Source organism: Morus notabilis, unplaced genomic scaffold (genome assembly GCF_000414095.1).
Source record: "Morus notabilis unplaced genomic scaffold, ASM41409v2 Scaffold99, whole genome shotgun sequence".
NCBI lineage: Eukaryota > Viridiplantae > Streptophyta > Magnoliopsida > Rosales > Moraceae > Morus > Morus notabilis.
Window position 1 is genome coordinate 251,993 of NW_010362482.1, and position 22,999 is coordinate 274,991.

The window sequence follows — 22,999 nt, forward strand, 5'->3', positions numbered from 1 at the left end:
TTTCGGTGTTCTACACCTCGGAGGGGGCAGGAAGTACTCCTTTGCTGTCTGGTACTATTCTCTAGACTAATCTCTAACTAATATGTTTTTTTCTTTCCTCCTCTATTTCTCTAGTTCACTTAACTTTAATTGTCCCTTGTCCCCGCATTTCCAATTTTCTTTTGAGAACTGCTATTAATTACTGTTAGTGATGCATCACCATACATGTGAAATTAAAATAGAATTTTCATATGTGAAAAAATAAAATTACTATTCTCAGTCACACTGCTATGTGGCAGTTTTGATGGAGTGACAATGTGGCACGTATATCACCAATGGTATAATAAATAGCACCTTTTTTTTTTCCTTTTCTCCTTCCTGAAACTGAGCAAAATGGGATTTCTCCAGTCTTTTCAGGTCGCTGTTAAGTTGCGAAGTATATCTTCAGTTCACATGACAGTTGCAAACAGTGTTGTACTCAAATGAGATTCTGAATCTCCGAAACAAAAAGAAACAAAGTCCATTTCCCACATGTTTACTTCGTCATGTCATATCTTCGTTTTATTCCTTTGATGCTTCTCAGGGCAACTTTCGTCGGACTCATGTATGGATACGCGACCATTCTATCTTCGAGCATAGTCGTACCTATGGCTTCACACGCGGCAAACAACTTGGTGGGCGGGATTATATGGCGCTACGAATCGAGCTCATCGAACCAAAATTGAGACTCGCGTATGGCTATGCGACCATTCTATCTTCCAGCATGATCGTACCTATGGCTTCTCACGCGGAAAACAACTTGGTGGGTATGGCGCTAGGAATCGAGCTCATCGAACCAAATTGAGAAGACAGACTGCTATCTACTACACAACTTGGATTGTGCTATAAAGCGTGCTTCAAGTTCGTCAATAGTGCATCCTTGCAATACATATATATCATATATGTTTCTTTCTCTTCTCATTTTGTGATATTAAGTTAATTTTGTCGCCAAAGAAAGTTGTATATGGACAATATACATGTATAAAAGTCTTGGATAAATAGAGAGATGATTCCTTCAAACATAGCGTGCTTTTTTTTTTTTTTTTTTTTGAGAAAGAGGGAAATAGGTCAAGATTTGAGATGAATTAAAATTAACAGGTTAATAGTTTACATAAGTTAATAAATAGGTTAAATTATTGTTTTCGTCCATAATTTGTCTGGTTATGAACCATAACTTGACAGGTTATTCACGGTTTTTGTTCATAACTTGTCTGACTATGAATTATAACTTTATAAATTTATTCATAATTTATCTGGTTATGAACCATAACTTGGTAAGTTATGACCTATTAATTTCTATAACTAAAAATTGACCTATATACTTTTTTAAGCTTTTCATATTGACCAATTTTTTACTATTTCTCTTTTTTTTTTTTCCTTGGACCGTCGCAATCTTGGCTTTTTTTCATCACATTTATGTCCCACGTTTGACAAATAGGAGGCCCATTTGGCATAAAAATATGTCAAAAATACGTAAATGTATTCGACATTACGTCTAAATATAACAAAAATATTGAACTTGAATGATATATATTCATTTTAACGGAAAAAAAGCTCGACCAGAAAACAAAAAAGGAAAATGGAAGCGCTAAAATAAAAGTTTTGGCCTGAAAACTACCTATACGTATCTCAAGTGTACAATATGTTTCCAATGAAAAGTATTTTTTTCAAGGCAAAAGATTAAGATACAAGTCAAAATTAGAGTCAAGAATCAGGTGCTACTTACATGATTAGATAATACAAACGCACGCTTTATCTAATGACGGAGATAACTCCTTCAACTAGTGACACTAAAATATGATCCGACCCCTTCGAAATAATTCTAAATAAACCACATCTCAGTCAGAAAATAGACTATGTAATTTAGATTTAGAATGGTGGGGAGATCACTCAATATGTACAATATGTTTCCAATGAAAAGTACATATTTTTTACGTTTTAATGAAAACATGAAATTCAATTTTTTTCTCAGACAATAGAAACAATAATAACACGTATGTATATATGAATATTTTTCTTAGGAATGTGTTATATCCATTCCATATTACTAAGTGGGAATCTGCAAATTGCCCCCACATTTTTTTAAGGAACCTTATTCGGTACGTTAACATATCGGCAGGTTAAGGAGACATTTGTTTTATGGGTTCTGCTTAGTTTATGATCATGGTTCTTAATTCTACTACATTGTTTTTCTCTCACAAAAAAAAAAAAAAATTAAATTTCAAAAATTAGAATCAGAATCATGAACTATGATTTTGAATCCATGAACCAAACGCCACCTAAGTTTTCTATTCGTCGGATCTTCATAAAATCACGTAAAAGTCAAAAAATATACAGATCCAACGGTTTGAAAACCCTGACCTACCGATATGCCAGACGTACCAAAAAATATCCGTCTTTTTAAATACTTATTAGCTCATTTCTTTTCTTTTCTTTTTAAGCTTTTTTTCAATTTTTCTTTTCTTTTTTTTTTCCTCTTTTTATTTTTTTGTTGTATCTTTTAACCTTTAACTTTTATGTATTTTTAAATATATATCATTTAAATATTTTTTAATCATCATGCTTAATTAATTTATTCTCAAATATTTCTTTACATAAATAATTTTTACTTATTATCATCCTCATAAATTTTAACTTCAATTGCGAAACATTTCCCTACTCTTTTTTTTTCTTAAGTTCTTTTTAGCTTAAGTTATTTTTTTGTCTTTTTTTCTTCTATCCTTTCTTTTTTCTCCCTTTTCTTTTCTTTATTTCTTCTAAATTAATTCATGCAGCTTTGAATAAACAAATTTTTAAACACATAGTACGATAACCCCTGCTGTTTTGCTTCAAATATATTTTTTTTCCACTTTTGTCTTTTTTTCTTCTATCCTTTCTTTTTTCTCCCTTTTCTTTTCTTTATTTCTTCTAAATTAATTCATGCAGCTTTGAATAAACAAATTTTTAAACACATAGTACGATAACAAGATTTTAGCTTTTACTTCTGAATGAGTTAAAAAGAAATAGGAATAACAGATTTTAAAAATGACAAAAATAAATAAATGAGTGTTTATTGTTTTTTTTTTCTTTAAAAACAAGTGAGTTTTTTTTTTTTTTTTTTTCATAGAAAAGGATATATTTAATTTTCTCAAAAAGAAAAAAAAAAGATAAAAAACTTGATGTGCGCCTTTCGGCATTGGGCCACAAAATCCTACTTATACGGCAGAAGTGCTGCGAGTGGGTCAATTGAAAGTCCAAATAAGCCCCGGTCTTTTCAGCAAATTTCTCGTCAAAGAAGAGAGCAATATTTTCTACTGAAAACCAAAACGACAATGGCGACTTTCCTTCCTTTGGAGATAATCGTCGACATACTCTACCGCCTACCGGTGAATGATCTCCTGCGCTACAGGTGCGTCTCCAAGCAATGGCGCTCCCTCATCGACGGCCCTGATTTCATCAAGCTCCACCTCAATCACTCCAAGCAATCCAACTCCAACCTCGCCGCCGTTCTCTTCAACAAAAACGACATCCTCAGGATCGACCTCGACTCGCTCGGCGGCGCCGCCGCCGTCAAACTCAACCACCCAATCGACGACGGCAGCGAGATCTTCATCTTGGGTTCTTGCAACGGCTTGGTCGCTCTCTTGAACTTCCGCGAGGACGTCGTTTTCTGGAACCCCTCCACCAGAAAATACAGGAAACTACCCGCATCTAAAGACGTCGACGAACCTTCTAGCTTTTACTACCATGGTTTCCACTTTTACGGATTTGGGCACGACCCCATTAACGATGACTACAAGCTGGTGAAGATAACTCAGTTTCATGGCGAACTTGAGGATTCTTTCGAGTCCGATATTGCGGTTTACACCACAAAGACCGATTCTTGGAGGAGTAGCAAGATTTTCTTGCCTTATTTGATTGATCTCAAGACGCCCAATGGCGTTCTCCTAGGAAATGCTTTGCATTGGGTGGCTTCCAAACAGCCCCAAAAGTCTGATTCTTCGGAGTCAATTGTTGCGTTTGATCTTGTGACCGAGCAGTACATTGAGATTCCAAAGCCCGAGTATTGGAAGAATGGGTATGTTGAAATGTTTTTGGACGTTTTGGGATCGTCACTTTGTGTCACTTGTAACTATTTCATGGAAATAATTGTGGACATGTTCTGGTCACGCAGGGTTGATATCTGGGTGATGAAGGAATATGGGGTTAAGGGGTCTTGGAATAAGATGTTTACTGTGGAGCCCTCGGAGGCGATTGGGATTTTCGGTTACTTGGTTCCTTTTGCCTATTTGAAGAGTGGCGATCAAGTTATTTTGCATACAAACGAGAGGTTTATATTGTATGATCTGAGAAGGAAAAGAGCTAAGAATGTGTCGATTCGGGGTCTTCCCGAACATTTTGGAATGTTCTCATGTATGGCAAGCCTCGTTGAACTTAATGGTGGTTGGGATAGGAAGAAAAAGAAGCAAGAGAGGCAGAAGAAAGACCATGATGCAAAGCAACGGTAACGTGGGCTGGTTTTCTTCTTTGTAAATTTCTCTTATAAGTATTAATCTGTTCAGCATATTGTTTGTGACTGAGGAATGATTTCGATATTCTTCTTCTTTTTTAGCAGGGATGATTTCCCGTCCAAAGGATTTAAATCGGTGTTATAGGCAAGCAGTCTAAAATAGATTATACAGAGAAAGGTTAAAGGTGTGAAAATTTTACAGTTTCGTACCATGCTAATGTTCTAATAAAAGAAAAAGAAAAAAGAAAAAAAAAAGACTAATGTTACCATGTTCATTATATCAGTTTTTAATTGCACAAAGTCTACTATCTAGAATGACAAAGAAACAATAGAAAGACATGATTTCGATGGTTTTGCTGCTAACTCATTTACATGACTGATGAGAATATGCACGAGATGGAAAATTTGCCATCTTACACAGGAAAACCAAATTGGAAAAACTTACCAAATTCACTGTTCTATTCCCTTTTGCTAACTATAGAGGAGTATGAATGTGTATTATACGGTAAAAACCATACTATATGATTGTGACGCCTTATATCGATGTTCGATTCCTGCTTCCCACAATTCTTCTCAGCATCTTCCTTTTTCTTATTTTCTTCTTTCTTTTTTCAAGTTTTGAATTCTGCATAACTATTTAGTGTTCTTGCTATTTGTTATGAACGTTCCTTGAGTCTTTCTGGCGGAAAAGGTTTGTGAATGAACCTCAAACTTTGTTGAACATTCTGCTAAATCATACTAGGGAAATGCCATCTTGAACTTGCACAATTGCAATTGTGTTTTCCAAATTCTGATGTTTTTTATATTTTAGCAAAGCCTGGTTGTGAGAGGCCAATTGAAGCGCAACACTCGCGTCAACTGTTAATAAGGCTAAAAACGACATCAATTTCAAAGTGGGAGGAAAAAAACGACAGCATAGTAGAATACGACATCGTACTGAATTAACGACAATTTCTTCACAAAATTAATACATCGTGCGACAAATGATTCACTAAACGGGTTAATTGGGAAACGGGCAGTATATAAAAAACGACAACACAGAATAAAACGGCTATACATACAAAACGACAGCACAAAATGTGTCTATATCTATACATACATATAAGGGAGAATGGGCTTTTTTGATCGTGCTGAACCAAACGTTTCGTCCAGCGTGTTTTTTTTTTCTTTTTTGCTGCTGGAAAAAGGAATCCGGTGCGCCTCACTGAGAAAATTACGCGTCGCTCGCGGATTGGATGTTCCCTTAACTGTGATCCGCGTTTCAAGTTCCAATTCGTTAGCCTAATGGATGGCCAAGTGTCAAATACACATTTGTAGGAAAAGAAAAAAGAGCTCACAAGCACGCAGCAGAGGATCCTACGCACCTTTTAGTGGCCAACATCCATTGCCACGTGTCGTTTTGTGATTGGACTGATGGAGAAAGTGGCGGGGCCCACATGCCTCCCCTTCTCCCTGCGGAATGCGCGCCCCCCTGCGCGTGTACGTCACTTGCCAATCTAAACCGCTAGTCTTCCTAATCCGGCGGTTTGAAAAATTTCCGGTTTATTTCTTTTACTATTATTATTTATTGTATTTATTTATTAATTGTGAATTGATTTGTACTCAGTTTAATTCGTTTTAATACCGTTTTACGTTTAAATTTTCGATAATACTCATATAAAAATAATATAATTAATAGAATGAAATTAAATAAAAATACATTAAAAATAAAATCACACAAAATTAAATAAAAAATAAATAAAGCAAAACAAAATAGAATTAATTTAAAACACAAAGAAATAAGTTAAATTTTTTTTCCTTAGTCTTTGCTTAAGCTTAATTTTTTTCCCCTGTGTTTTAATTCAGATTTGTTTCCTCTTTTGTTATCATTTGTTTAATGCCTTTTTTTTTTCCTCACTTTTTTTCTAAAATAATTTATATACATGTTATTTTAAATGAATCAATGTTGAAAACTAATATATATATATATATATGAATGTTTATATGCGTGTAATGTTTCGACAAGAGTCACAAAACCGCTAGACTTATTCAACGGTTATTGTCTCAAAAAAAAAAAGAAGAAAAAAAACTTCGTCAATTATTTTTAAAAAGAAAAAGGGGGGACAGCTTTCTCGCATCTGGCTAAACGCGCACCGTTTTGAAACTTCCGTTGTTTGGTTTTCGTTTTTTCTTGTTTTAGGCCCCGTTTTTGGGTTGATTGATGACGTAAAAGGAAAGTCTAGTTTTGTGTGTGTGTTTTTTCCTTCCGTGTCAAAGACAAGTACACATCGTGTTCGTGGAAAGGAAGGTAAAACAGAAAATAATAATGCCGTTTTGTTGTTCTTCTCTCTCTTTAAAACGGCTGTTATTCTTCTCTCTCTTATTCCATCAACATTCAACATTTAACGACAACAACGTTGTCCTCTCCGAATAATTTCTCTTTGTCCTTCAACACCCATTTCCTCGGATATTCCAATTCTCTCCGATTTCTTTCAATCATGTCATCGGTAAGATAAGATCCTTTCTCTTGTTTATCAGTTTGATCAGAAAAAAAAAGTGGATTCTTTTCTTTTATACGAGTAGTTCTTCCTTGTGAACGGTGTCAATTTCATTGGGTAATTTTTTTTTTTAAATGTTATTCTTATTGGGTTGATCTCAATTATATTAAAAAAATATTTGTTTTTTTTTTTTTTTTTTTTTTTTTTTTTTTTTTTCAATTGGGTGATACGAAGAAAGTAGGAGTTTTGATGATGATTTTTCCTTTAAGGCAGTGAGCTAACGAGTGTTTTGGGAACCTTGGATTAGAATTCAGTTTGAGGTTTCATTGAATTTGCCTTCTTTTTGCTTAAATATATGACAAGTTTTCATCTTTTATTCCAGGAAGAAAGAATATTGAATCTATCTATATGTATGTATGAGTTTGGTTCAACTGGGATTTATTTAGCTTGCTAAGTTTGTTTTATGGCCAATTAGCTGAAAAGAATTTTAAGGGCATAGTTTTTCATATCCACAAAATCTGTGAATGCTTCCCATTTCCCTTTTATGCCATCCAAATTTCCCTAGTGCATTTTCTTGGAGTGACTTCCTGTGAAAATTCCCAATTTCCCATGAACTCACAAGATTGAATCATTTGCAGCATGAGAATGCTAGGCCTCTTCCAAAATTTGGCGAGTGGGATGTAAATGACCCGGCCTCAGCCGACGGATTTACGGTCATATTCAACAAGGCTAGTGATGAAAAGAAAACTGGTGGTGTTGCTGGGAATGTGGCAGCAACATCGCCTTGCAAATATGCCGCGCCAAAGCAAACTAGCAACTTCAAGTACCCGACAAAGGTAATCCCTTGCTGCAATTTAGACTTGAGCAAGAAATATCATGTTGAAGTTTGATCTGAAATGTGCATTTTGGAGTGCAGAGCAAATGGTTTTGCTGCTTTTGAGTTGCTTCATTTCCTCATCGCAAAAGCGCCTGGACGAGAGAAGAGTAGGCGTTGCTGGTGGTTTAGGACATAAGAGTTCTGTTCAAGAGCAGGCCAATGTAGATTGGAGAGTCTCCAATGGAGACACTATTTTCCTTTATTTTTTTTCTTTCTTTTAACACCCCATAAACTTGAGAGTTTACTTTTTCCTCCTCTTTTTTTTAGGCTTTGCATTGCTGTATAAGAGGAGAGTAACGTAGATAGAAGAATCCTCTTGGCAATGAAATTATACATTGTTCTTGTTTGTTTCTGTCTCAACTTAGATCAGCCACATATAGAGTAGAAGAATGTTGGCCATTCTAATAAATTTCTCACTTGTGAACATTTCTTTTTCTTTTTCTTTTTCTTTTTTTTTTTTTTCAAACGAAAGAGTATTTGTTTATTTATTTATTTTTTTGGCTCTGGAAAGGGGAGTCTATAATGTTCCATTTGTTTTGTTGGTTTGAATTTTCTCGGTTTAAACTTCTTAATTTAAACAGAAAAATTCAAATTGTGTGATTTAAATTGTAATTTGAATTAACGTTTGAATGTGTAATTAAAATTTTAATTTGAATAGAGAATAAAATTTGAATTTGTATTTGATAGGTGTGAAAAGTAGAGAGAGTAGGTATTTTTTACTGTTAAAAAATTATTTGAACGGTTGAACTTGAGGGGAGCTAAACTCTAAGTTAGGTTGTTTAACTCAGTTCAAATGAGATATATAATTCAAACTATATGCTTACTAAACGTCAGTTCAAACTGTATTTATTGTTCAATTGAGTTGAACTAAACTAAACTAGTGAAATAAATAAGAACAATATTAGCTGAAAAAGATGGAACTCACAGCAGGGGGAACCTCATGAATAGTACACCAGCCAAATCTAGACTCCTGAAGAGCCCATTTTACTAGCGAATGAGCTCCTAAATTCCTGAACTTAGGGATCCACTTGAAGGAAACAGAAACAAACTTAAGACATTAAGGCTTCGTTCACTTCGCGAATTCGAGTTTTTAATTTGAACTGAGATGTGATATTTTTCTGAGAGCTTTTCACTGTAGGAGAAAAAAGTTAGATGTGACATTTTCTGAGAGCCTTTTACTGTAGAAACCTAAAACTGAAAACTCGAATCGGTGAAATGAACGAGGCCTAAGCCCGTGTTTGGAATTGATCATTTTTTTCACGTTTTTTGAGAAAGAAAAAATAAAAACGTTTTCAAAACGATGTTTAGCATAATAAAGACAAAAAAAAAGAAATGAAAATGATTTTTTAGTTTAGTGTAAATTAAGAGAGAAATAAAAAACGACTTTTAGTTGTTTTTCATTTTTTGTTTTCGTTTTCTCATCTCTTGAGGAGAGAGAGAAAGAGAGACATTAATGAGGTTTTTTATATAGAAAATAATCTCTTGATAAAACTACCAAACGCATTTTTAAAAATGATTTATGTCTGAGATTAAAAACGTTTTTATTTTCATTTTCATACAAAAAATAAAATCATTTTAGAACGAGTTCCAAACGCGTTCTAATGTTTCGTTTATTTTACCGATTTGAGTTTTGAGTTTTAAAAAATATTACATATCAATTCAAATTAAAAATTTGAATCTGTGAAACGAACAATGTCTAAATAAGCCATCTAGGGACAGGGACCACCATTCAGACCATTGCCTAACACTACCGCTATCAAACAGTCACTCTCCACTCGCAGGGTCTGCCAGTTCCTTTCCAAAGGCAGGCCTATGGCGAGCTTGATGGCTAGCAGCTCAGCTTCCAAAGGGGATGAGCTTGAGGCAGCATCCGTTCTGAGACCCAACAGCTGGTTTTCATTCCCCCAAAAAATGGCGCCAACAGCACAACCTGACTCCTTCCACGCAGCATCAACTCTACACAAAACAGTCCCAGGCATGAAATTATTAGTATAAACGTCAAGCAAAACCTTCCTTTGGCAAACGATAACTTGACAAAATTTATGTGCATATGGGATACTTTTAAAATGTAGAATGTGGAATTAGTACAAGTAATATGCATTTTTTGTACCATCATATTATGTCAACATGATATGAGGAATTAATCAGTACATAATTTTAATATATATATATATATATCTTGATAAAAATCCAATTGTTCAGGATTGCGCAAATTTGGTACCATACCAAGGTGACAGCTTTTAAATGGAGTTCAAATTTTTTTTTCCCGAAAAAAAAGGAATTAGCCAATGGCCCTATGGGTAGCACTAGACTCTAGAGTGCGGAAAATGTAAATAAAGTTTTGGTTTTGAAAGCAAGAAAAATAAAAGAAGACAATTACATTACAACCATAAAAATTAAAAAAATTCCCCTAAAAAAATGGAAGATCAAAAAATTATTATTATTTTTAAAAATTCCGCTATATGATTCCGAGAAGCCACGTAGACTTTCTTTTTAGAAAAAATTTAAATAATTCTTTGCATTCTTCGAAACAAGAGCCACTGCGTTTTTTCTCCTTTTTGTAGGCATTTAGTCAAACATGACATGGAAATCAGCTGCTTTGAAGTTGGAGAAAACCCACTTTGGTCTCAAGTCTCAACTTCTACGAAACCGATGAGAGAAGAGAGAGAAAGAGAGGAGAGAGAAGATGTACCAGTGATTTGATCTGAAGAAGAAGCAAAGCTTACAGAAGACAGATGCGAGAGAAAGAGGATGGGAAGCTGTGCAGTGGAAGGTGGCTGTCCCAGCGACTACATAGCCATTGTTATCTCCTCCATCTCCATGATTTTGTAACTCCATTTCTGGGTTTTTCTTTTTCTTTCTTGTTTATGCATTTCCATTAACGGAATTCAACTTAGTTATTGAAACGTTTAGTGAATTTTTGGTTAAAATTTACGTGAATCATTTTTAATTTAAGTGTGTTTTTTATTAAAAAATAAACTACGAACATAATTCGAATCATAATATGACTCCACCAACCGAACAATTAAATTGGCTTTCTTAGTTATTTGCAGCTGATGACGAGAGAAACGAAAAAAAAAGAGTCCTTTTCCGTTTTGCTGAATAAAAGCTCTTTTTTTGTTGATCAATTGAAAATAGTTATCCAAGTTTTCTCTGCAGCAGAATCTGATAAAGTTAAGAAGTTAATCTTGATTGAGTAGCTAATATGTCAGCAAAAGGTGGAGTTATAACTGCTTACTTAATAATTTCCAACTTCATAATTGCTTTTTTTATGATCTCAATTAATAGAAAGTGTTCTCTTAATATCATTGAAAACTAATTGCTATTACTTTTTATATGTTTGTGTTCTTCTCAGGCTTCTGTCACGTATAATAGTGCCCTTTGCGGTTCACAAAATTCCTCGATGTAAAGGCAGTGGCTTCTGGATTCCAACCATTCAAGTCTTTGCTAGTTTTAGCCTTGTATTGTCAATTGTGGTATGTTTAGGTTATTGATCTGTTTTTCTTTTCTTTTGGCTATATTAGTTCATCACATTTTGCCTTTCGCATTTCGCGCTTTTGAACTAGAATTTTGTTTGCGCAGCTTTCCCTCAATTTCCTAAAATTCAAGAAGAGGCATTTGTGGCGGTCTTGCTATGTGTGGGCAGGTTATTTATCTACTTATTGCCCTTTTTATTACTGGATTCCTTGAAGCGCTTGTGTAGTTTGTATTTTTTGCATTGTTACATTTTCGTTAATCTGTATTTATCTACTTTTGTTCCACAAAGTTTTTGAAGCATCTTTTGCTTTCAGTCTGGATTGAAGGTCCACTTGGATTTGGATTGCTGCTGAGTTGTCGCATAGCGCAGGCCTTCCAACTATATTATATTTTCGTCAAGTAAGCACACATTACATAGTTGAGAAGCTGATATTGAATTAGGCGAGTGAACTATGAATGAAATCGTGTTGCCCCCCTTATTCTCTGGTTTCAATATTTCAGGAGGCGTCTGCCGCCAATCAGATCTTATGTTTTCCTTCCGCTAATTCTCTTGCCATGGATCGGCGGATCTGCGTGTAAGAACCATTTCTGAATCTAGAGTTAGTTTTTAACCAATATCTGGTGCATATTTTTTCATGTTTAACAGCCTGTAGGATCCCTGTTCTCGATAGTAAATATCACAGTCGCACTTTCCTGCTAGCTTTCTAGGATATTTTTATTGTTTTTAACAAATCTATTCTTTTTACTGTAGTTATGCATATCAGAAAACCCTTGAATCATCGATGCCACATGGAGTTTCCATGGATAGTTCCGGTCACGTCCCTTCACACACTGTATGTTATTGCTTTGGTTGGCTTCACTGGAGCCGTACGGCATATCGAGTTCAGGTTTGATGAACTGAGAGACCTCTGGCATGGAATACTTGTTTCAGCCTCATCCATTGGTAGACTTCTTCTCTAGGCTCTTTAGGTTCTTTCACTTCCGGTCACGTAATAATTACATTTTTGCACATAATCACATGACTAAGGCATGGGCATAAAATATGTTTTTGGTATTCTTACAAATCGATCTAACATGGTATTTCGAGGTGTTGAAAGAAATCATACTTCTTATACTCGGCTTAATTTTTGGAGAAATATAGACATTTTCCATGATGTCACAAGTGTTCAAGGTTTTTTGCCTGGAAGACGTAGGCAGAGGCACCATTAAAACATGAAAGAATTAATCTGTGGCTTCAATAATCATCTTAATGCTGTTAAGATATGCATATTCATAATTCATATTGTCTGAGTATGAAGGAGAACCAGACTAATAAGGCTCTCTAATTGGATCCAGATATTCCATTTTTCACATGACAGTTCTTCCATTAGTAATTTAGTATGAGTATATTGATTTACTATTATTATTATTCAGATTTCAGAGTTGGCCTCTTAACTGGCTTGCTTATTGTTTCCAGGAGTTTGGGTCGCTGCTTATGTTTTGAATGAAATTCATGATGATATCTCATGGCTTCAAGTTGCTTCCAGGTTTCTTCTGTTGGTTACGGTATGAGAATATACGAGTGGCATTTCGTACCTTCCATATTACTCTACAAGTGTTGGAAGTCTAGAATTTGCATGTATTTGCTAACATCTTGTATAATTTTCAGGCAGGTATTCTTGTATTGACGTTGTTCTCTATATCCAGTTCACAACCTTTGCTCTCACAAATCAGCTTAAGGAAGAGGGAACCTCTGGAGTTTGAAACAATGGGTAAAGCTCTGGGCATACCTGACAGCGGACTACTATTCCAAAGGGAACCTCCTGCAACGATAAATCCTAGCGAACCGCTCGATAAACTTCTTGAGGATAAGAGATTCCGCCAATCCTTCATGGCATTTGCAGACAGGTGTTCAAATCTCTCCTTAGGGAATTTATTTTTCTTATGGAAGTATGATTTTGAGGGGGGAGTAAAAAGACGTGGGTCATAGAATGGTTGTTTTTTCATGCATGATGTAACGACATTGAGATCAATGGAATCTTATATTTTCTCATAGTTAAATCATCCTGCATAAAGTTTAATTATTTATAGCACTAATCAAAAAAAGTATTTTAAAGATACACCGGTTTTGATTATTTTCTTTATGTCACTGCCACAGTTACCGCAAGTAATTGTTATAACTACCACAAGTGGTTATAGAATGCAATCATGATTGTTGGTAATTGCTATAATAACTAGAAAGACATGGCCGTGATACGAGAAAATAATCAAAACCAGTGCAATCTCCGAGTCCCTGAAATACTTTTTATCTTTTAACGCTTTAAAAAAATCCTGCATAAACACTATGGAAGTTTTGTTTGGAACAAATATGTAATTCTTGTCACTCTTTTTTCCTTCTGATTCACAGTTGTTTGGCAGGGGAGAGTGTGCAGTTTTATGATGAAGTACACGAACTTGGTAAAATACCTCTAGAGGACCCTGTTAGAAGGATTTACATGGCACGGCATATTATTGAGAAGTACATAAAAGCAGGTATATGACATTTATTCAAAATTTCTGCAACAATTTGTGCTGCTTTTGTACTTTAGATGAAAATCAAATTTCCAGGAGAGGCTAGTCACTAGTCACTACATCGTATCTATTTAGTATTTACTGAAGAAGTCTTTTGTTTTTCCAAGCTTGAGTTTTGCTCTTTCAAGTTCCAGATTATATGGGGGATATTTCAATTGAGAGTTTACTTGATTTTGATCAATCATACAGGAGCTACAATGGAGGTAAACATATCTCATCGAAGCCGACAAGAAATTCTAACTACTTCCAATCTAGCAGACCCGCACCTTTTTAGCAATGCATTAAATGAGTTAATACAGTTGATGAAAATGGTAGGTCATTTGTTGGCCCTTTCATAACTAATTCAATTAAATTATGATAAATTGGTGTCTAACGAATTTGTTTTTTTGTTTTTTTTAAATCTTTTTGTTTATTAATCCTCTTTGAAGAACTTGGGAAACGATTACTGGTCATCAACGTTCTTCTTGAAGTTCAAAGAAGATTCTAGCATGAGACCGAATGACCATGACTTGGAGCAGATGATTGGTTGGATTTACTCTCCTAGGTTGAGCTCTGTTCATGGTGTTGATGATCCCTTCCACCAAGAACATTTTTCAAAGGGCTCTGGCTGCGATTCTTTCGACTGAGGTCAAAACTCATGGACTATTTAACTACCGTAATTCGTTGGAAACACGGACTGCTATGACAATGCCATGATGCTAAGATATGTTCCTCTCCACAGGCAATGCTGCTCAGAAATGGTGAAGAAATGGGCTGAATCATGAACCCAAGTGGGAGAAAATGTTGTGCATGAAAAACGTGGAGACTTGGATTATTTGGTTGGTGATTCCTTGATTTGAGTTTAAGGCCGCATAGATAGAAAGCTAGTGCCTAATCGTCTAGTCTTTTTTTTTTTTTTTTTTTTTTTTTTTTTTTTTTTTTTTTTTTCATAGTAATGGCTGGGAAAGTCTGATATCTAAATACATGGACGAGATCGATTTTTTTTTCTTCTTCTTTTTTTTTTTTTTTTTTTTTTTGGCTTAAATTGATTATTTCTTGTTGTCGATACTGTGATGTGTCTTTTGATTGAAGAGATGGACCACTTCAATGAAAAGGAACAAAGTTGAGCATTCATTGATGTATTGTCTTTCTTTCACTTTGGGGCCTCTTATTTATTATTTTTTCGGAAGATTTAGGGCCATTCTTGTTTACGTGTGAAGAAAGTTCAAAGATATAGTTGCTGACAGTTATCTTTTTCATTGACGGCAGAGCCAAAAAGATAGGTGAAAAGTTTCACAGAATTCAGTGTACGTATCTACCGAAGCATTGAAGCGAGGCAAGGAAGGAGGTGGAGAGATTACAAGAGGGAAAATAGAAATGTAGATTGTTTAGTAGGAGAGAAAAGAGAGAGAAAAATAATATATGTGGACTCTATTATTTTTTTTTTTCACAAGTGGGCAGAAAATAGAATGAAAAATAGGGACAACTGAAAATGGAGTGAAAAATAATATATGTGGACTCTACTAATTTTTTTTTTCACAAGTGGGCAGAAAATAGAATGAAAAATAGGGACAACTTATTAAAATAAGTAAAGTTATTAAACTACTATTTTCCCTATCAACATCTAAGTAAAAAATTTAAGGATATAAAAGTAATTTATGAGTAAGATTTTTTCTTTCCTCCCAATTTAACTTTCAATACCAAACAAGTGAAGGTAAGCTCATTTTCTTTCCATTTTCTCGTACCAAAAAACAACATAAAAAAAAATTAATTTCCTTTCTATCATTACTATTTTCTATCACTTTCATATTGTCTTTCTATCTTATTTTCTTTTCTTCCTATCAAACATAGCATTAATGACAGGACAAAGACTAACAGCCTAGTGAGGAGACATTCACCGTTGCTTGAAATCAATTTGGTTTTTATTTTTCACGTTTTTTAAGATAAAAAAATGAGATTGAGAAGGAAAACGTATTTAGAAAAAAAAAATAAAAAAATTAAAAATAATTCTAATTTTTAATTTAGTGTAAAATTATTTAGAAAATAAAAATGTAGAACTAACGGATGAAAAACATCAACCTATTAATAGTTCATTTTTTTAAAAAAATCTGGCTGTAAAAATCTCCTGGGCGAACAACAAAAAGAATATGATTAATATTTTGCTTTTTCTTTCATTAAGAGGCGTGTTGAGAACATTACTCTCTTACAATTGAAAATGAACACTACCCACCCGTGTTTGTACATTGAAAGTGAATCTAAATTTTTTATCTTCTCTTAATTTTAACAAGGATGTGTTCATCTTGTTTGGCAATTTTACACCATCTTTTACCCTTATTCTTGCGATTCACGTGTTTCAAGTGGAATTTGAGTTTTGAGCCCTCAAGAAACAACGCGGTCCCAAGAGCCATCTCATCCACATTATCATTCAAAGAAAGGGGTGCGAAGAACCCGGACATTGCAATTTGCACCTACTTTTTGGGTCCAACATCAGCGGAATTGCATGAACAAATGGGTCACTTGGTGAGTGGTGGCTATCAAAAAAAAAAAAAACAAGTGTGCCATCACTTGTGAGCAGCTGTGTGGCTTTACTGCCACCGCCAATAATACATGATGGGTTTGTGCCATTGCCATTTTTTTTTCTTGCATTCTACGGCTCTGCCATGTCAATGTCATATTTGCCCCATTATTGTAGGCGCGTTTAGAACTAATTTTAAAATAATTTTATTTTTTTATATGAAAATAAAAATAAAAATATTTTTAATTTCAGATAAAAATTATTTTTAAAAATGTATTTAATAGTTTTATCAAGAAATTATTTTCAGTATAAAAAATTTATTAATATATCTCTTTCTCTCTCTCTGCTCGAGAGAGGAGAAAACGAAAACAAAAAATAAAAAATGACTAAAAGTCGTTTTTCATTTCTCTATTATTTTATACTAAACTAAAAAATCGTTTTTATTTCTGTTTTTTGTCTTTATTGCACCAAACACCGTTTTAAAAATGTTTTTATTTTTTCTTTCTTAAAAAACATAAAAAATAAAAACGGGATCAATTCTAAACAAGTCTATATATTGATGGTCTGACGCTTCTTGTCCTAGGAAACATAAGCATATTTATTGATCACCAATTTATGGTTCGGTTCAAACCATTTTTCTCTTATTGTACGTACGTAACAATTAATTAATTAATATTATTTTTTTTAAAAAAGATCTTTTTAACTCTACTAGCACTATGGCCTTGACAACTTATATGGCATATTTACTTACCATAATTGAAGAATGGGAATGAGGAATGGAAGTCAATCTCATGTTAACTTGCTATTTTTTATCCTTAAATGAGAGTGAGATTGGTGGGCCCCACTCAAATTTGAAATTGAGGAATGAGATTGGCACTCCCATGCCCCCCCTTAGAATTGAGACTCTCATTTCTAATATTAATATTAATTTACTATTATACCCTTATTTTACTTATAAATACACAATTAAAAATAAAATTCAAAAACTAATAAATGCAACATTGTACCCTTATTTTACTTATTATACCCTTATTTTACTTATAAATACAGTTACACATTGTACGTACCTACATACATACATACATACATACATATGTGTGTTTTCTATTTCTTTCATGCATGTACAGCTGGCATTATTAATTAATTAATTAATTAAATTGGTGAATCGTTCCTTCTAGACACAGCACCTAATAGGAAATATATTTCTAGCGAACCCCAACTAATCTCATAATAATATTTTTCATCCAAATCTGAACTGATCAAATAGCTAAAGCCACAAAGATGTTACCATGCCTTGTTCATCATCAGCTATATGTTACAAACCAACCCATTTTTCTTCTCCTGATAATTATCACTTCTCTAGGACTCTTCACCATCCTAGGAAGATCCATTTCCTTGCTCAAATGGGTGTTCATCACTTTCATCAGACCTTCCAAGAACCTGATCAAGATCTACGGCTCATGGGCGATGGTCACCGGCGCCACCGACGGCATCGGAAAAGCCTTCGCCTACCAACTAGCTAAGCAAGGCCTAAACCTAATCCTAGTGGGAAGAAACTCAAACAAGCTAAAAACAGTATCCAAAGAGATCCTGTCGGAGTTTCCCACCACCCGTATAAAAACGGTCATATTCGACTTCTCCGGTGACGTCTCTGCCGGCATCAAGGCCGTCGAGGAGGCTATCGAGGGGTTGGACGTCGGAGTTTTGATAAACAATGCGGGAGTGACGTACCCGGCAGCTAGGTACTTCCATGAAGTGGATGAAAAAGTTTGGATGAATATTGTTAAGGTGAATTTGGAGGGTACAACTAGGGTTACAAGAGCTGTTCTACCGGGAATGCTTCAAAGAAAAAGAGGTGCAATTGTCAATATTGGATCTGGTGCCTCCATTGTTGTTCCTTCACATCCTCTCTACACAATATACGCAGCTACAAAAGCGTAAGTATACTATATATATATATTTCTATAGATATATAGCTCACATTATATTGTTCTTTTGATTAGTATATATTATACTCATGAACGTGGTTCCTTGGTTTGTTTCCAATTGAATCCTTGTTTCTCCTACATGCTTAATTGCTTGAAATATTCATACCAAAAAAACAAAAATTTTTGTATTTACCTACCAGAGGCTTAGAAATTAGAGTTTGATCATGAGATTCCTTATGCTTAAGTAAGTGATCTTGATCATGAAATTAGCGATAAAGCTACTTAATTAATTGATTTAGACATTTTTTTTTTTTTTACTTCCTTCTCTTTTAGTGAATTTTCTAAGCTCGTGTTTGAATATATATATTTCGTAACTGTTTTACCAAGAACAACAGCTTACCTCGGAGATTAATCTTGACTTCATTTTCTGTAGACTCTTTAATTTATTTATTTTTTGTTGGTAGGATTATAAATTGACGAATTTTTATGTGGTGAGCTGGTAAGCATGTAACTTGGCTGAAAAACAGTTAGTATCATGTCATGTAATATGGTCTTGCTTGCCTAACTGCATGTCTCTCAGTTTTCTAACTAATTTTAGCCATCTACTTTATGACGCCCTTTTTTTTTATTATTATTTATACAATGAAGAAAATAGAAAATAGTCACAACTTTCGGTTTTTATGATCTACAGTAGTCGTTTTGGGGTGATTGATATGAGGATTCGTGCAATTATTCGAATCATGGTTCGTAGCTCGTTACAATATTTTTTCTCATAAAAAATACACGTAAACCGTGAATAATTATGAATCGTCATTTTTTCTATAAAAAAAACATTACAAAAAAAAGAGTGGAGAAGGACCCTATCGATCTTTCCTGAAGTCCTTGAATAGTACTATAAATTAAGAAAGGAAAAAATTATTTCGGGTGCTTAATTAGTAGGTTTTCACAACTTTTTGGTATTCATGAACGTCTTATTAGAGAGACTCTCTCAATATAAAAAAATTAAAAAAAAAAGAGGAGAGAGGCAAAGACAGAGTCAGAGAAACATTTTTCTTTTTTTTTTTTTTTCTTTTCTTTTTTGATAAGCAAACATTTTTCTTTTTGATAATTAATGAAACAAGCATTATAATAAAATAGTCTCCAGTAATTTATGTTTCATTGATCTATATTTATAGCAGCCAACGGCGCAGGTACACATTTCAGACTTCCGTAGAATTGAGAAGTGTTCATGTCAGTAAAACCCATATATCCATTTCTATGTAACTTTTTTTTTGCTGGTCAAAACGATCCTATTCTATGTAACATGATTAATAGACAATAGGTCCTATTAAACAAATTTGAGTACAATAAATCAGATTTTTTTTTTTTTTTGGTGAATAAATCAGATGTGCGTTGAACCCCGATCACAAATATCATTATTAAGTTTACCTTTTACGTTTGGAGAAAATTTAATTCTCTTTTGGATTTAGTGATTTATTGCCAAATTAATTGGAATAATATAATCTTTTGGAAAGGCTAATTAAGTTGAACATTACTTAGGGTACAAGTTTTATAGCTTCGATTAGAAAAAAAAAAGGTTATAGGTTCATATTTGAAATTCATGGTAAATTGATAATTAGAGAGTCCAAATAATAGTCATAATCGTAACATACATATGGAGGCTGGGCATGCATTACTTCCAATACGTGTGTGTGTGTCTATATATATATATATATATATGTAGGCCTATATACAAAGAGAACTTATAACGGAATGCGCATATATATATATATATATATATATCGCCATTTTAATTTTGAGCCAGTAAATTGGATATCAATGCTTTAATCACTGTTATATCTTGAAATTGAAATGTAGTAAGTAAAGATATATGTTCATTCTCAGTGCTACATTAATAAATTTGGGCATGATTATATCATTTTTATTTATTTATTTTTGTAGTTACATTGACCAATTTTCAAGGAGTCTCTATGTGGAATACAATAGAAGTGGAATTGATGTTCAGTGTCAGGTACGCTAGCTAGATTTCCAAACCATTCATTATAGATCAGTCTGATTTAATTTGAATTTGGTCGATTTTTACAGTTTGATCGGTTTTTTCGCGCTCCTTAACACTACCTTTTATATATAAAAACCAAAATAATATAAATCTTATATATAGTTAGTCACTGTAAATTAGTTATATATTTAGCAATTTAGAACACAAGTCTGCGAAACAATAGATCACATAGATTTATTACTTTCATGTGCCCAAACGTGTAATTGTTGGTTACCATAGCGTGATATATAAATGTGACCCATATTGTCATGTACCCTGATACTATATAGTATATAAATACATAGTACTACGTTATATCGGTATACCCATATTGCCATGTTCCATGATAAAATAGTATATGATTACATAGTATAATAGTACTATATAATTATCATGGTATACCCATATTGCCATGTACTCTGATAAAACATAGTATATAGTAACATAGTACTATATAATATCAAAATATATTAATTATATTATCCTGTCATTGTCAATAATTCCATTATAGTAGACTGGTAGTTGATGAAAACCGACAGTACTAGATATATATAAAACTCTAGCCTAGCTACTTTGCTAGTATTGCTATTATTACCTCTTCTTTGTGTAATTGTCCATCTGTTTGTGTAGCGTGTTTGTTTAACTGTAACATTAAAAAAAATATAATTCAAATATACACGTAACATTTAGGGGTTATTATTTTACAATGAAACTAAAAAAAATTTAAACTTGAGTTACAATTTTATTTAAGTTAATGTTCTTTTATAAAATTTGAGTTTAAATTCGAGTTCAAGTTTCCTCTTCAACTCGAGTTTATAAACTCGAACTCAAGTTAATGAACAATATTTTTTCTATTCTTAAAAATGTCATAACTTTTTCGTTTTAATTCTAATTGAGATGTTTTTTTTTCTATGCATTCACAACGAAAAGACGAATAAAACTCCACTTATATACCTTATTAAAATTTTTTATCACCATTGAGTTTTTATTAAAATATTATCTAAATATAAATTTAAGTTTTGACCCACTTAAATACAAACTCAAATAGATTCTCAATTCAAATCATAACTCAAATGTGCATATTTAAATACAAACTCAAGTTACAACTTCAACTCAAGTTATAACTCAAACTTAATTCAAAATCATTACTCAAATCACCCTAACTCAAAAATACAAAAAAAACAACCCTTTAGTGTCATACTTAAATTACATGACGTAGAAATGATGTTATACAAATAAAAGGAGTTGTATTTACTGGACAGGACTGATGAGGTGTACGGACTTAAGAGTTTACCTATAATATTATTGACGATGATAATTCAGGTACCGTTATATGTGGTAACGAAAATGGTGTCGGAGGTAGCGTCGATAGAGAAAACGTCGTTGTTTATACCATCAGCAGAGGATTACGCAAAAGCTGCAATTCGCAGGATTGGTTATGAAGCTCGTTGCACGCCCTACTGGGCCCACTCTCTTCAATGGTTCTTCGCTAGCTTTCTCTCCGAGGACATCCTTGATGCTTGGCGCTTGGCCATTGGTATTCGCAGAAGGGGAATTATTTAATTTCTAGCTATATATATATATATATATATATATATATACACACTCGTATTTTCATTACAAAATTATAACTTACAGCTAACTACTGTATAAATTATATTTTTCTATCTATACTGTGTATAGATGTCGTTTGTGATGAAACCTTGAATAAATTGTGGGCTGATTTCTCAGATGATTATTGCATAATGTTTTTGTTCTTTACTTGCTAATCGTTTGGATTTATTGTATGGAAATTGTCTTGACATGTACCGCGTATATATTGCTAAGGAAATGCTCAAGTATTAATGTAAGCAGTACATTAATTTACAAATTACTGATCAGTACCTAAATTACAATGTTGGTATGTATAAGGTGACTTTAATATGAATAGGCGCAAATCTATGGGCTACGGCCCTCTCTCAACATGTTAGGGGAAAAAGCTTGGACAAATTTTTGAACACCACAAATTGATAAAAGGGAAATAGTAAGAAATAGGCCAATATGAAAAGTTTATATAGGCTAACTTTTAGTTATAGAAATTAATAGACCATAACTTGTCAAGTTATAGTTCATAACCAGATAAGTTATAGACAAACTTGTCAAGTTATGGTTCATAGCCAGACAAGTTATGGACAAAAATCGGGAATAACTTGTCAAGTTATGGTTCATAACCAGACAAGTTATGGACGAAAACAGTAATTTGGCCTATTTATTAACTTATGTAAACTATTAGCCTATTAATTTTAATTCATCTCAAGTCTTGGCCTATATCCCTCTTTCTCCCTTGATAAAAAGTAAACCCTATCTGTAAAGTTCATGTTTGACGTAATACGATTTATTTTTTTTAGTGTATAGTGTTGAACACTAATAATGCCTCATCAATATTCTTATAGTATTTTCTCTTATTCAAGAGACATTATTGTTAGATTCTTAATTCAATATTAGGCTCATGTGAATAATTATGTGTTGCAGAATTAATTTAAAAGTGATTGGTTAAAGTTGGGATAATTTAGGCTTTAATGTATCTGATAAGGTATGAGCATTTAATGTGTAGAGATTTAAGGATAATTTCTATTTTTATGATATGTTAAAATAGAAATACCAAAAGATAA

At 33.4% G+C, this 22,999-nt stretch overlaps 5 protein-coding genes across 6 annotated transcripts in view; all 5 read left to right on the forward strand.

Annotated features, from left to right (window-relative positions):
* LOC21410232 overlaps positions 1 to 1,019 on the forward strand; it is a 3,414-nt gene extending 2,395 nt beyond the window's left edge. The window contains exons 8-9 of the mRNA XM_024168235.1: positions 1 to 51; positions 563 to 1,019. The exon at positions 1 to 51 is cut by the window's left edge and continues 86 nt beyond it. Of these exons, the coding sequence (XP_024024003.1) occupies positions 1 to 51; positions 563 to 704 (193 nt within the window). The 3' untranslated portion in view covers positions 705 to 1,019. The remainder of the gene's footprint in view (positions 52 to 562) is intronic.
* A 2,244-nt stretch (positions 1,020 to 3,263) lies between these two features.
* On the forward strand, positions 3,264 to 4,757 carry LOC21410233 (F-box protein CPR1). The gene is made up of 2 exons (XM_010102011.2): positions 3,264 to 4,501; positions 4,613 to 4,757. The coding sequence occupies exons 1-2, from the start codon at positions 3,330 to 3,332 to the stop codon at positions 4,650 to 4,652; spliced, it is 1,212 nt and encodes a 403-aa protein (XP_010100313.2). The 5' UTR covers positions 3,264 to 3,329; the 3' UTR covers positions 4,653 to 4,757.
* A 2,098-nt stretch (positions 4,758 to 6,855) lies between these two features.
* Positions 6,856 to 8,287, forward strand: LOC112092310 (RPM1-interacting protein 4-like). The gene is made up of 3 exons (XM_024168217.1): positions 6,856 to 6,993; positions 7,623 to 7,820; positions 7,901 to 8,287. The coding sequence occupies exons 1-3, from the start codon at positions 6,985 to 6,987 to the stop codon at positions 7,922 to 7,924; spliced, it is 231 nt and encodes a 76-aa protein (XP_024023985.1). The 5' UTR covers positions 6,856 to 6,984; the 3' UTR covers positions 7,925 to 8,287.
* A 2,123-nt stretch (positions 8,288 to 10,410) lies between these two features.
* Positions 10,411 to 14,877, forward strand: LOC21410234 (regulator of G-protein signaling 1). 2 transcript variants are annotated; one of them, XM_024168173.1, is made up of 12 exons: positions 10,411 to 10,689; positions 11,217 to 11,337; positions 11,444 to 11,507; positions 11,653 to 11,737; positions 11,840 to 11,913; positions 12,090 to 12,281; positions 12,795 to 12,883; positions 12,987 to 13,225; positions 13,725 to 13,849; positions 14,078 to 14,199; positions 14,317 to 14,515; positions 14,610 to 14,877. In XM_024168173.1, exons 1-11 carry the CDS (start codon positions 10,613 to 10,615, stop codon positions 14,512 to 14,514), a joined length of 1,386 nt encoding a protein of 461 aa, XP_024023941.1. In that variant the 5' UTR covers positions 10,411 to 10,612; the 3' UTR covers position 14,515; positions 14,610 to 14,877. The 2 variants fall into 2 exon arrangements, with proteins under 2 accessions (XP_024023941.1, XP_024023940.1); XM_024168172.1 differs by having other exon boundaries at positions 14,317 to 14,877.
* A 2,748-nt stretch (positions 14,878 to 17,625) lies between these two features.
* On the forward strand, positions 17,626 to 21,952 carry LOC21410235 (very-long-chain 3-oxoacyl-CoA reductase-like protein At1g24470). The gene is made up of 3 exons (XM_010102013.2): positions 17,626 to 18,319; positions 20,252 to 20,321; positions 21,672 to 21,952. The coding sequence occupies exons 1-3, from the start codon at positions 17,664 to 17,666 to the stop codon at positions 21,909 to 21,911; spliced, it is 966 nt and encodes a 321-aa protein (XP_010100315.1). The 5' UTR covers positions 17,626 to 17,663; the 3' UTR covers positions 21,912 to 21,952.
* Positions 21,953 to 22,999: the final 1,047 nt, after the last annotated feature.

Coding starts and splice junctions, on each gene's coding strand:
- LOC21410233 (XM_010102011.2), top strand. CDS start 3,330: ATGGCGACTTTCCTTCCTTTGGAGATAATCGTCGACATACTCTACCGC. Junction 4,502..4,612: donor GACCATGATGCAAAGCAACG/GTAACGTGGGCT, acceptor CTTTTTTAGCAG/GGATGATTTCCCGTCCAAAG.
- LOC21410235 (XM_010102013.2), top strand. CDS start 17,664: ATGTTACCATGCCTTGTTCATCATCAGCTATATGTTACAAACCAACCC. Junction 18,320..20,251: donor ATATACGCAGCTACAAAAGC/GTAAGTATACTA, acceptor TTATTTTTGTAG/TTACATTGACCAATTTTCAA. Junction 20,322..21,671: donor GAATTGATGTTCAGTGTCAG/GTACGCTAGCTA, acceptor ATGATAATTCAG/GTACCGTTATATGTGGTAAC.
- LOC112092310 (XM_024168217.1), top strand. Junction 7,821..7,900: donor ACTTCAAGTACCCGACAAAG/GTAATCCCTTGC, acceptor TTTGGAGTGCAG/AGCAAATGGTTTTGCTGCTT.
- LOC21410234 (XM_024168172.1), top strand. CDS start 10,613: ATGGGAAGCTGTGCAGTGGAAGGTGGCTGTCCCAGCGACTACATAGCC. Junction 11,738..11,839: donor CTATATTATATTTTCGTCAA/GTAAGCACACAT, acceptor TCAATATTTCAG/GAGGCGTCTGCCGCCAATCA. Junction 12,282..12,794: donor TGTTTCAGCCTCATCCATTG/GTAGACTTCTTC, acceptor TATTGTTTCCAG/GAGTTTGGGTCGCTGCTTAT.